The sequence below is a fragment of the Eucyclogobius newberryi genome, unplaced genomic scaffold (assembly GCF_026437365.1).
Source record: "Eucyclogobius newberryi isolate DKJ021-1_F unplaced genomic scaffold, fEucNew1.0.hap1 SCAF_98, whole genome shotgun sequence".
In the NCBI taxonomy this organism is placed as follows: Eukaryota; Metazoa; Chordata; class Actinopteri; order Gobiiformes; family Gobiidae; genus Eucyclogobius; species Eucyclogobius newberryi.
The window spans coordinates 315,001-328,277 of record NW_027316541.1 but is presented as its reverse complement, the minus strand read 5'-3'; the positions used below and the strand labels follow the sequence as shown (position 1 = coordinate 328,277).

Here is a 13,277-nt window from a genome sequence, read left to right as displayed (position 1 = left end):
TAACCCTAACCCTAACCCTAACCCTAACCCTAACCCTAACCCTAACCCTAACCCTAACCCTAACCCTAACCCTAACCCTAACCCTAACCCTAACCCTAACCCTAACCCCTAAACCCTAACCCTAACCCTAACCCTAACCCTAACCCTAACCCTAACCCTAACCCTAACCCTAACCCTAACCCTAACCCTAACCCTAACCCTAACCCTAACCCTAACCCTAACCCTAACCCTAACCCTAACCCTAACCCTAACCCTAACCCTAACCCTAACCCTAACCCTAACCCTAACCCTAACCCTAACCCTAACCCTAACCCTAACCCTAACCCCTAACCCTAACCCTAACCCTAACCCTAACCCTAACCCTAACCCTAACCCTAACCCTAACCCTTAAACCCTAACCCTTAAACCCTAACCCTTAAACCCTAAACCCTAACCAGTAAATTCGATTCTTGTAACAGAACTGTAGTAATACTTCATCACCACTGAGGGGCAGCAGTGTCACGTAGCGTTCAGCCTGTTGGAAAGAAAGCTAACCTTGAGCTAACCGTGAGCTAGCCGTGAGCTAACCGTGAGCTAGCCGTGAGCTAACCGTGAGCTAGCCGTGAGCTAACCGTGAGCTAGCCGTGAGCTAGCTCTGCTCTCGTGGCAGAAACGGCCCCGGAGTGACGCACAGTCCCGTGAAACATGACAGAGCTGAAGCTGAAGCACGAGACGGGGCTGTGGCCCTGGGGCCCCACGGAAGAGCAAACAAACAGGTCAGTATCAGGTCTGGCCCCGGTGTTTGACGGACAACTCGTGTCCGAGGGTAGCGTCCAAAATGATCCGATTCTGACGCGCTCATCACGGGCACATTTAACACAAAACCTGCGCATTGTATACGACATTTAACAGTGTCGCGCGTGTAAAGGGTCGTGTTTATAGGTGTGTGTGTATATATATCTTATATATTATATATATAACAGTGTGTGTATGTGTATATACAGCCTGTACTGTACTGTACTGTATTGTTATTGTTTTTCTTTCAGTTTTAATACAGTATTCTTTCTATCTAAACTTGTTTTTTTCTATACATTAGTCTCTGTATTCATTATGTGATTCCGTTTAGTGCCATTTCCTCTCTAGATTTACTCACATTTTGGCATTTTTAAACACTTGTAATAACTTGCAGTGTAATCTGTTCTAAAAGTTTGTCATTCTTAAAGTTCTCATTTTTCTTTACTTTACAGCTTAACAAGATTATTTTAAAATAAATGTGAATTAAATTATTGCAGTTTGAGTTTCTTTTTTGGAAAAGGGTCAATTTACAAAATGGCACATGTTTTTTCAGTTATAAAATATAATCTGACAACTCAAGGGCTTTTATGGTGATGAGGGTCAAACACACAGACACAGAGAGAAAATGCAAACTCACTTTAAAGAGAAGAGAATCCTTTATTGTCTGGGGCAGGTCATAACTAAGGGCTTTGGTTAAATGAGACTTCACGGTTGATTTGTGAAATGTTGTTTCTGTTTGAGTCCAGTGAGGAGCCAGAGTTGGACGTCAAACAGGAGCCGGAAGAGTTTCCCTTTCACACGGTCACTGTCAAAGCTGAAGACGATGAAGACGAGTCCTCTGTCCTTCATCAAAGATCGACTGAGGAGAGCGGAGAGGAAACGAGCGGAGCAGAAACAACTGGAGAGGGAAGTTCTGGTGATCGCCGTGGAGCAGAAGCCCTTTTCAGCTCCGATCGTCTCCCACAGTTCAGCTCGGACAGTGAGGAGCACAGCGACGCCTCAGAAGACTCAACTCTGCAACGTCACACTGACGGCGACAGGGCCAAACCTCGCAGCTGCTCAGTCTGTGGGAAGGAGTTTGCACGTTTGGGAGACTTTAACAGACACATGATGATCCACACGGGACAGAAACCCTTCAGGTGCTCAGTTTGTGGCCAGTGTTTCAGGCGTAAGAACACTCTGAGCACACACATGAGGGTCCACACTGGGGAGAAGCCGTTCTTCTGCTCCGTCTGTGAAAAAGACTTTGCATACAAACAAACGTTGGACAAACATCGCTGCATCACTGCGGCTCAGGAGGCGCTCAGACCTTTCAGCTGCTCAGACTGCGGCAGGAGGTTTTCTCAGGCGTCTCATCTGAAGCTGCACATGTTCGTCCACACGGAAGAACGACCTCACAACTGCTCTGTCTGTGACGCTCCCTTTAAGCACAAGTCCAGTCTGGAGCGACACCTTAAAGTCCAACACAACCTGAGTTTGGAAAAAGCCGTGACGCTGAAGCTTGCGCCCGCGAAGACCACATACCGCTGCCCTGACTGTGGCAAAGAGTTTCCACGACGATTCTGCTTGAAGCGCCACACGCTGATGCACACTGGCGAGAAACCTTGCAGCTGTCCAGTCTGCGGCCAGCGCTTCGCCTTAAAGACCAATGTAAAGATCCATATGGCCACGCACTCTGGAGAGAAGACCTTCAGGTGCCCGTTCTGCGACAAAGGCTTCACTCAGCACGGCTCCATGAGGAGGCACATGGCCGTACACATTAAGACTGAGACTCAAACCAAGACCCCGGACCGGGACCAGGACCGGGACCAGGACCGGGACCGGGACCGGGACCAGGACCAGGACCAGGACATGGCCACGCACTCTGGAGAGAAGACCTTCAGGTGCTCGTTCTGCGACAGAGGCTTCACTCAGCACGGCTCCATGAGGAGGCACATGGCCGTACACATTAGGACTGAGACTCAAACCAAGACCCCGGACCGGGACCAGGACCGGGACCGGGACCAGGACCGGGACCGGGACCAGGACCAGGACCAGGACATGGCCACGCACTCTGGAGAGAAGACCTTCAGGTGCTCGTTCTGCGACAGAGGCTTCACTCAGCACGGCTCCATGAGGAGGCACATGGCCGTACACATTAGGACTGAGACTCAAACCAAGACCCCGGACCGGGACCAGGACTAGTCTGAGTCCTACATCGGAGAACCCTGCAGGTGCCCAGAGCAGTGGAGACACTTCCTTCTTTTTTGCAAATATTTTCTTTCATTATGTTTGCTTATGGTTACCTTAAAGAAACTTTAACCAAATAAAAGTGTAAATATGTGACTGAATTAAGTGTTTTATTAATGAAAATCGGAAATTGTGTTATTTTTTACTATTAAATGTAATAATGCCACTGTAATAAAACGTCTTCAGTGTGTTTTAAGTCTGTAAAGTCCATATACCAGGTAACAATGATTCACATTATTGTCATTGTGTGTTTGTGTGTCGAAAGTGTGTTGCAAAGGATTAAAATCATATCTTAAAGATGTTTATAAACTGGGATTGAACCAGAAACCCTGTCATCACTGGGTGTTTAGGCTAACCCTGTCATCATCACAGAAACCTTTCAGCTGGTCAGTCACAGGAGGCTTGTTTAAGCAGAACATGGCTGAAGGCCCCTGGCCCTGTGACAGATCAATGCAAGAGGGACTACAGAGTCCAAATGCATGATGGGAAATGCAGTGCCGTGTAACACGTGAGGAGACAGCGCACTAACAGCTGATTGGACAAGATCTGGTTATTTTGTATTAGGGTTACTGCGCATGTCTGTTTTTACACGGTATGTTGCACCAAACGTTCTGTTATGAAGAAACCACGTGAGCGCCGTCACTTCCGCTTTGGGAAGTGTCATGGCGGCGCCCTGAGACTCGCTGTGACTTTACAACAAAACACGAGCCGAACCGAACCAGGACCCGAACCGAGCCAGGGCCCACGGAAGACCTGGAACCAGGTGAGGCCAGAGGCAGACCCGGACTAGACCCGGATCCAGACCAGACCTCTTGTCCTGCTTTAGACCTGTTTTAGTCCTGCTTTGGTTCTGCTTAGGACCTGTTTTTGACCAGCTTTGGAACTGCTTTAGTCCTGTTTTAGTCCTGCTTAGTCCTGCTCTAAACCTGCTCTAAACCTGCTTTAGTCCTGCTTTAGTCCTGCTTTTGTCCTGCTCTAGACCTGCTCTACACCTGCTCTAGACCTGCTTTAGTCCTGTTTTAGTCCCGCTTTAGTCCCGCTTTAGTCCTGCTTTTGTCCTGCTCTAAACCTGCTCTAGACCTGCTTTAGTCCTGCTTTAGTCCTGTTTTAGTCCCGCTTTAGTCCTGCTTTAGTCCCGTTTTAGTCCTGTTTTAGTCCAGCTTTAGACTTGCTTTAGTCCTGCTTTAGTTCTGTTTTAGTCCTGTTTTTAATCCTGCTTTGGACCGGTTTTAGTCCCGCTTTAGTCCCGTTTTAGTCCCGTTTTAGTCCCGTTTTAGTCCCGCTTTAATCCTGTTTTAATCCTGCTTTCGACCCGTTTTAGTCCCGCTTTAGTCCCGTTTTAGTCCCGCTTTAGTCCTGTTTTAGTCCTGCTTTAGTCCTGTTTTAATCCTGCTTTGGTCCTGTTTAAATCCTGCTTTTGACCTGTTTTTGACCTGTAATCCTGGTGTTCTTGGTGCAGAATGGCCTCTGTTTTTCGTGTTACCTTGAGGCTAATGGCTCCGCCTCTTCTGCGTGTGACTCCGCCTACAGTTCGAGAAACTCTCACCCACTTCCTACCGCAAAGACACGCCTCCAAACAGGTATCCTAGGAAACTGTGATATGACACACACGTGGTGTTTGTGGTGTTAGAACCCCTGCACAAGTTAGCAAACACTAACAAAAGTTACAACTGTAACTACGGTTCTATGAATCCCGGATGACCGCCAGAGGCGGTGCATAAAGCACTGGATGATCATCCTTGCGCATACACAGGTCGAGAATTAATAACAAAAAAGTCACCTTTGACCCCCCGGTGGCTCACGTGAGTCTATATAGTCACGTGACACCGGGAGCTCAGTCCCTGGAAACCTTCTCGCAAAGCACGAGAATTCCGAGGGACCGGATGCTCTGGCGGTCATCCGGGATTCATAGAACCGTAGTTACAGTCGTAACTTTCGTTCTATTTCATCCCTACTGACCGCCAGAGGCGGTGCATAAAGCACTGGATGACGAATACCAGCAGAGTCCCGAGGAATAGACAAAACCATACCTCAATGGGACGCAGAAGAGTGTTGCTCTTCCAGCGGTTGTGGAGAAACCACATTCACTCTGTAGAATCTTGCAAATGTATTCGGGGATGTCCAAGAGGCCGCCGCACAGATCACGTCCAAGGACACCCCGTTCATAGCGGCCCACGAAGTTGAGAGCCCCCTTGTGGAGTGGCACCTCACCCCGGACGGCAACGGTCGCCCTTGTCGAGTATAGGCTTCCGTGATTACATCAACAATCCAGCGCGCGAGACGCTGTTTGGACATAGCCTGGCCCTTGCGCGGGCCGGCGAAACAAACAAACAGGCTCTCAGATTTGCGTATCAACGCTGTAGCACGCACATATGCCTCAAGCGCACGGACAGGACACAGCTGTTCGGCGACAGATCCCGCACCAAAACGTGCAAGTTGTAGCGGGCGGTTGTGCCCCTCCGACAAAATCACCTTTGGAACAAAATCTATATTCGGCCAAAGGGAAACCCCAGAGTTGTCGGGGTGCCAACGAAAACAGGAGTCTGCCACGGACAAAGCCTGGACCTCACTCACCCGCTTCGCAGAGGCCATAGCCAGAAGGAATGCCGTCTTCATTGACAGCCATTTAAGGTCAACCTGCGACAGAGGCTCAAATGGAGAGGATCGCAACGCCTCCAGCACCAGGGACAGGTCCCAGGCCGGGGCCACAGACCGGGCCGGCGGATGCAAACGCCGAGCACCCTTTAGAAAAAGGGAAATATCTTGGTTACGGCCACCCGAGAAACCATTCCACCCCACATGCCCACAAGAAATTGCGGCAATGTATACCTTCAGGGTAGTAGAAAAAGCTTCAGTTGTAGTCATCTGGACTCAGTTTGAAAAAATAATTTTTCATTACTATTATTTTTTCAAACTGAGTCCAGATGACTACAACTGAAGCTTTTTCTACTATAGAACACGCCTGGACGAATGAGGGATTACACCGACATATACCTTCAGGGTAGATGGAGAGCGCCCCTGGCCAAGTAGCTCCTGCAGGAATGCGAGCACCGTTGACACAGCACAATGTACTGGATCCTCCCCGCTTTTGCGACACCAGGCGTCAAACAGTTTCCACTTGCAGGAATACAGAAGACGGGTAGACCGGGCACGAGCATTGCTTATTGTGTTCCCAATCTCCCCGGCGTACTTCGAGAAGGTCAGGCCGGGCCCTGCAGCGGCCATACCCAGAGCTTCAGGCGCTCGGGATTGGGGTGCAGAATCTGACCCCCTAGTTGAGAGAGGAGATCCCGCCTGGGGGGGAGAGGTCTCGCTGTGCCGCAGCAGAGCCTGCACAGCAAAGGAAACCATGTCCTCCCTGGCCAAAACGGGGCCACAAGCAGGAGACTGTGGCCCTCCTGAAAGACCCTGAGAAGCGTCTGATGAATCAGGGGGAATGGGGGAAATGCATAAAGCATCGTCCTCGGCCAGTCGTAAGCCAGTGCGTCCTGACCCAGTGGGCTGGCCCTGTCTGCCAGCGAGAACCACTGAGGGCAGTGTGTCGCGTCGCGGGAGGCAAAAAGATCCACCTGTGCCCTGCCGAAGGTCTCCCAAATGTCCCTCACCACCTCCGGGTGAAGCTGCCAGTCCCCCGGCAGCGGCCGATGGCGAGACAGGAAGTCCGCGGACACATTCCAAACCCCCGGAATGTGAACAGCGCTCAGACTGGCAAGGCGCGGGGTAGCCCAAGTCAGGACCCGTTGTGCAATCCTGAACAGGGTCACCGACCCAGTGCCGCCCTGGTGATTTATGTGAAAAACCACACTGGTGTTGTCAGACCGTACCATGACATGACGGCCGCGCAAATGTGGCAAGAAATGGCGCAGCGCTAGCCTGACAGCCAAGAACTCCAGCACATTGATGTGCAGCCTGCTCTGCCTCTGGGACCATGACCCTTGCACCATCCGTGCCTGCCATGTCGCACCCCAGCCTAGGAGGGATGCGTCGGTGTACACAACCTCCCGTCTGGAAGGAAGAGGCCCCAGCGGAACGCCCTGTGTCATAAAGGCCTCGTTCCGCCACCTGCATAGAGACACCCAGCATTGGGGAGATACGGGTAGCCGCTGCCGCCTGTGATCCTGACGTGTGGGGTCCAGGTGTAGGCTGTTGAGCCACATCTGAAGGGGGCGCAAAGACAGCAGCCCCAGAGGAACCACCGTTGCGGCCGCAGTCAGCTTGCCCAAGAGGCTTAGGAACAAGACGTAGGGAAGAGAGCTCCCCTGTCGAAAGTCCCGCAACATTCCCAAAATATCGTCCACCCGCTTGGGCGAAGGGCGTGCAGTCGCTGTATGGGAGTCGAGGACCATGCCGAGGAAAGTTGCTACCTGTGACGGCACAAGGCAGCTCTTTGCCAAGTTCACCCGCAGCCCCAAGTTGGCCACGTGCCTGAGCACAGTCTCTGTATCTTGAAGCGCCTGCTCGTGGCTGGGCGCACAAATGAGCCAGTCGTCCAGATAGGGCAGAATCCGCAACCCCTGGGCCTGCAAGGGGGACAAGGCTGCAGCGACGCACCTTGTAAACACTCGAGGGGACAGAGATAACCCGAATGGCAGGACCCTGAACTGGAAGTGTTCTCCCCGGAAAGCAAAGCGGAGAAACTTCCAATGTGGCGGTGCAATGGGGACATGAAAATATGCATCCTTCAAGTCTACTGTTGTGAACCAGTCGCCTGGGGAGATCGCCTGGAGCACTTGTCTGACCGCCAACATTCTGAAAGGGAGTACCTTTAAAAACATATTTAGACCCCTGAGGTCCAGAACTGGGCGTAAATCGCCCGTCTTCTTGGGTACTAAAAAATAACGGGAATAAAAGCCCCCTGGATCCAGCAGGGGGTCCACAGGAACTATCGCCCCCTTGTCCAGCAAGGTGCGAATCTCCTGAGAGAGCGCCTGCGCCTTGGCCGAATCCTGAATAACTGTCATTCGGATCCGACCAGGAACAGGAGGCCGGCGGCGGAACTGCAGACGATACCCTTCGGACAGCGTGGCCAGCACCCAAATATCTGGCGAGTGAGCCGTCCAGTACTCCAGCTGTCCTGGGGAAAAATGTCCTACCGCCGGCCCTGTGGCCTCATCTGGAGGCCCCTCGACCCCGCCCGGGTTTGTGGGGGCCACGGCCGGGCTGTGAGGAACGGGACGCACGGGACGGACGAAATCCAAATCTTGGGGCCTGTTGCAAGTCTGAGTCATGATGGGGCGGTGGTGTGTATCTCCGTGAAGAAACGGGAGGGGCGGCCTGAGCCGGTCGATGAGACCCCTGCCTATGAAGCCCCGCCAACTGTTGCCGTGTACGGCAAGCCTGGGCCGTGCGCTCTAGAGCCTCCAGGGCGGCCGGGCCAAATAGTTCTCCGGGAAGAACTGGAACACGCCTCAAGGTCTTCCTACTGGCCTCAGAGAGCGGAGACTGTGCCAGCCATACTTGGCGGCGAGCTTGCACTAATGTAGAGAGCAGTCGCCCTAGTTCCCTTGACATGAGGGCAAAAGCCTGCAAGGAGGCATCAACCAGCCCATGTGTTGGTTGGTCCACTGGCACCGTCTCAAGGGAAACCGACAAGCTAAGCATTAAATGAGACAATGAGTTCCCAATGCGACCCATACGAGCTCCCATGTCGTACGCCTTACACAGAAGGTCGTCTGTAACCCGGCACTGTGGTTGTGGACACCGGGCATTACTCCGTAAAGTCTCCTCTGGGCGGACGATGAGGGAGGCAATAGCCGGCTCCACTGCCGGCATATGTCCCAGGCCAAGCTTCTGAGGATCCTGCATCAGTGCCAAAACCCTGCCATCTGAAGTAGGCCTCGAAAATGCCTTTGGGTCTGTCCAACAGGCATGCAGTTCCTTAATGTACTCCTCCGAGGGAGGAACTGCAAAGTGGGACGCTGCAGCCTGGCGCCGAAAGAAGGCGCTCGAGGGTGCCGCCTCATCCCGCGGAACATCCAGCTTTAAGCGGGAAAGTGCCGTCCGCAAAGCCGCTGTGACAGTGTCATCACTGTCGGCCTGAGAGCCGGCAGAGGCCAGTGAGCCAGATTCTGAAACTCTGGAGCTCAGAAGGTCAGACTCCAGCTGAAACTGCGTGTCTGAAGCAGCCACAGATATGACGTCATCATATACTGAGGCTGTGCCATGCCCCTCATGCCGTTGTGCCACCACACGACTGGCATCCGCCTGGAGAGTCTGGATAACTGCCCGCATTTGGGCCAGTTCAGATGTCAGCGTGCTCACTTGAGCCGCTAACTTCCCGGGGCGGCTGTATCAGTAAACCAAACAACCGGCTTTAGCACGGATAAACACAGAACCGGGTACAATTGTACGGTTCAAATTCAACAAAAGACTACAGAGCGCACGGCTACGGCGAAATGCATTAAAGGGGTACTTACCAGTCGTAGAAAACAACATAAATATACCTCCTATTGCAACAGGTCCGACACGCTTGTGCAGCCCCAGGAGGGCGAGCAAACTCGCTGCACCGACTGTACCACAGTCACAGGGCTAACGGGCTACAAGCGGCAAAACGAACCAAACTTTGTGGGAAAACAGCAATATTAGCCGAACAACCACGTATACAACCTGCATGCGAGAAGGTGAAAAGGGACTGAGCTCCCGGTGTCACGTGACTATATAGACTCACGTGAGCCACCGGGGGGGTCAAAGGTGACTTTTTTGTTATTAATTCTCGACCTGTGTATGCGCAAGGATGATCATCCAGTGCTTTATGCACCGCCTCTGGCGGTCAGTAGGGATGAAATAGAACCCTGCATACTGACCCCTAATGACCCCTAACCCTGCATACTGACCCCTAACCCTGCATACTGACCCCTAATGACCCTTAACCCTGCATACTGACCCCTAATGACCCCTAACCCTGCATACTGACCCCTAACCCTGCATACTGACCCCTAATGACCCCTAACTCTGCATACTGACCCCTAATGACCCCTAACCCTGCATACTGACCCCTAATGACCCCTAACCCTGCATACTGACCCCTAATGATCCCTAACCCTGCATACTGACCCCTAACTCTGCATACTGACCCATACTGACCCCTAACTCTGCATACTGACCCCTAATGACCCCTAACCCTGCATACTGACCCCTAATGACCCCTAACCCTGCATACTGACCCCTAATGACCCCTAACCCTGCATACTGACCTCTAATGAACCCTAACCCTGCATACTGACCCCTAACCCTGCATACTGACCCCTAATGACCCTTAACCCTGCATACTGACCCCTAACCCTGCATACTGACCCCTAATGACCCCTAACCCTGCATACTGACCCATAACCCTGCATACTGACCCCTAACCCTGCATACTGACCCCTAATGACCCCTAACCCTGCATACTGACCCCTAATGACCCCTAACCCTGCATACTGACCCCTAACCCTGCACCCTGACCCCTAATGACCCTTAACCCTGCATACTGACCCCTAACCCTGCATACTGACCCCTAATGACCCCTAACCCTGCATACTGACCCCTAATGATCCCTAACCCTGCATACTGACCCCTAACTCTGCATACTGACCCCTAATGACCCCTAACCCTGCATACTGACCCCTAATGACCCCTAACCCTGCATACTGACCCCTAATGACCCCTAACCCTGCATACTGACCTCTAATGACCCCTAACCCTGCATACTGAACCCTAACCCTGCATACTGACCCCTAATGACCCTTAACCCTGCATACTAACCCCTAACCCTGCATACTGACCCCTAATGACCCTTAACCCTGCATACTAACCCCTAACCCTGCATACTGACCCCTAATGACCCCTAACCCTGCATACTGACCCCTAATGACCCCTAACCCTGCATACTGACCCTTAACCCTGCATAACCCTGGATACTGACCCCTAACCCTGCATACTGACCCCTAATGACCCCTAACCCTGTATACTGACCCCTAACCCTGCACCCTGACCCCTAATGACCCTTAACCCTGCATACTGACCCCTAACCCTGCATACTGACCCCTAATGACCCCTAACCCTGCATACTGACCCCTAACCCTGCATACTGACCCCTAATGACCCCTAACCCTGCATACTGACCCCTAATGACCCCTAACCCTGCATCCTGACCCCTAACCCTGCATACTGACCCCTAACGACCCCTAACCTTGCATCCTGACCCCTAATGACCCCTAACAGGGTTAGAGGTCAGTATGCAGGGTTAGTATGCAAAGTTAGGGGTCAGACATTTCTGACTTACTGCAGTGAACACAGCTCCTGCTCCGGTCAGACAGGGACCAGACAGCCCTGAGCAAAGGGCCCTGGACCTCGTACTCTGGAGCTGTTCCAGTGTTGCACCACCAGGACCAAAACCTGCTCCTCCTGAATCTGAAGTTCTATGGGTCAGATTCTCCTCCAGGACCTGGAATAGACCTTATGGGAGGCTGAGGAGTGTGATCCCTCTGTAGTTGGAACACACCCTCCGGTCCCCCTTCTTGAACAGAGGGACCACCACCCCGGTCTGCCAGAGACACTGTCCCCGACCGCCACGCCCTGTTCTAGAGACGTGTCAGAGACAGTCCTACAACATCCAGAGACTTTAGGTCCTCAGGATCTCATCCACCCCCGGAGCCAGGGTTAGGGTTAACCCTAACCCCTAGTCTCTGTTTCGTGAACTCATCATAAAGGGCTTCTGAACCGATCTTTGTCTGACCCGTCACCTAGGACCTGTTTGCCTTGGGAGACCCGACCAGGGGCTTGAAGCCCCCGACAACATAGCTCCTGGGATCATTCGGGTGCTCAAACCCCTCCACCACGTTAAGGTGTCGGTTCAAGGAGAGGAACGACTAGCATGACTGAATCAAATTTTGCAAATGACAAACCTAAAGGTAATACTGTGCTCTGATATGTGCAGGTCAAAGGTCACAGGAAGGAGTTGAAAGCAAAGCAGGAGAAACAGGAAGTGGAGATCAAACAGAAAATGACGGTGGAAGAACTTAGCCGCGCCATGAACCGAGACTTTGGTAACAACATGTCTCTGTCTCTGCTCCTGTCTCTGCTCCTGTCTCTGCTCCTGTCTCTGCTCCTGTCTCTGCTCCTGTCTCTGCTCCTGTCTGAAGCTTGTTTCAGGACTAGGTCTAGTTCTAGATCTGCTGCTATGATCTGCTTTAATGCAAGTCTGGTTTTTGATTTATACTGTGTTGGTCTACACAGTACACACACATATATATATATATATATATATATATATATATATATATATATATATATATATATATATATTACACATATATATATATATATATTACACATATATGTCGGTGTAATCCCTCATTCGTCCAGGCGTGTTCCATAGTAGAAAAAGCTTCAGTTGTAGTCATCTTGATTCCGTTAGAAAAATAGACGTTTCGACTCTCATCCAAGAGTCATTGTCAATAAAAGAATTCAGATCGAGAACTCCGATATTAATACTGTTCTGTGGTAAGACCCGCCCATTGGGCGGAGCCTTCCTGAAGCAGAAAGAGTTGTTTGTTTCAGCAGAAACTCCCCCCTTGTATCTACCGAGCCTATTCAGAATTTTAATGGGCTATTAGAATCCTCTTTGTCTTTGTGAGACCCTGGCTCAACCACCCTGAGGACCTGATTAGCATCTAAATGTCCTGGTCCTGGTCCTCTACCTTTCCACGGGTTCAGTATACCATTATAGATACCAGGAAGATTGAATCTTAGCCCTCCATTTCTGTTTAAAGAAGGTTTTTCTTTTTTAACAAAAATCAAATCAAATAAATTTATTTTTGTAAGGCCCAAAATCACAACAACAGTTGCCTCTGAGGGCCACAGGGAGAAATGAATCAACAATGTCTGTGGTGGCGAGGGACGATGTCCCAGGGTCCTCTGTCCTTAGACTCTCCTTCTCGGCCAGGAAAAACTACAAAAAAAACCTCTTTGGGAAAAAAGCGTAGAAACCTGGAGGAGTTCCAGTGAAGGAGAGATCCCACTCTCACAGACGGACAGACGGACACGAGGGAGACGGGAGCTGGACCCACTCTTCAGGCAGATGAAAAATAGCTTCCTTAACTCCTCTTTCAAACCATCTTTTCTCCTGCTTAAAACCTTCACCTCACCGTCTTCAAACGAGTGATTAGAGGCTTCAAGATGGAGATGCACGGCACTCTGAGGTCCTGAACTTGTATTTCTTCTGTGCTGATAGAGCCTCTTGTGCAGAGGCTGTTTCGTCTCACCTATGTAACGTTCTTTACAGCTTTCTTCAC

General features: G+C 51.4%; 2 protein-coding genes across 2 annotated transcripts in view; both read left to right on the top strand.

Moving 5' to 3' along the window:
- The first annotated feature begins 613 nt into the window (after positions 1–613).
- Positions 614–3,052, top strand: LOC140354554 (uncharacterized). Its single transcript, XM_072439594.1, has 2 exons — positions 614–755; positions 1,521–3,052. Exons 1-2 carry the CDS (start codon positions 685–687, stop codon positions 2,956–2,958), a joined length of 1,509 nt encoding a protein of 502 aa, XP_072295695.1. The 5' UTR covers positions 614–684; the 3' UTR covers positions 2,959–3,052.
- A 599-nt stretch (positions 3,053–3,651) lies between these two features.
- Positions 3,652–13,277, top strand: part of mtif2 (mitochondrial translational initiation factor 2) — a 46,564-nt gene continuing 36,938 nt past the window's right edge. Inside the window, exons 1-3 of the mRNA XM_072439591.1 lie at positions 3,652–3,766; positions 4,463–4,583; positions 11,921–12,029. Coding sequence (XP_072295692.1) covers positions 4,464–4,583; positions 11,921–12,029 — 229 coding nt within the window. The 5' untranslated portion in view covers positions 3,652–3,766; position 4,463. The remainder of the gene's footprint in view (positions 3,767–4,462; positions 4,584–11,920; positions 12,030–13,277) is intronic.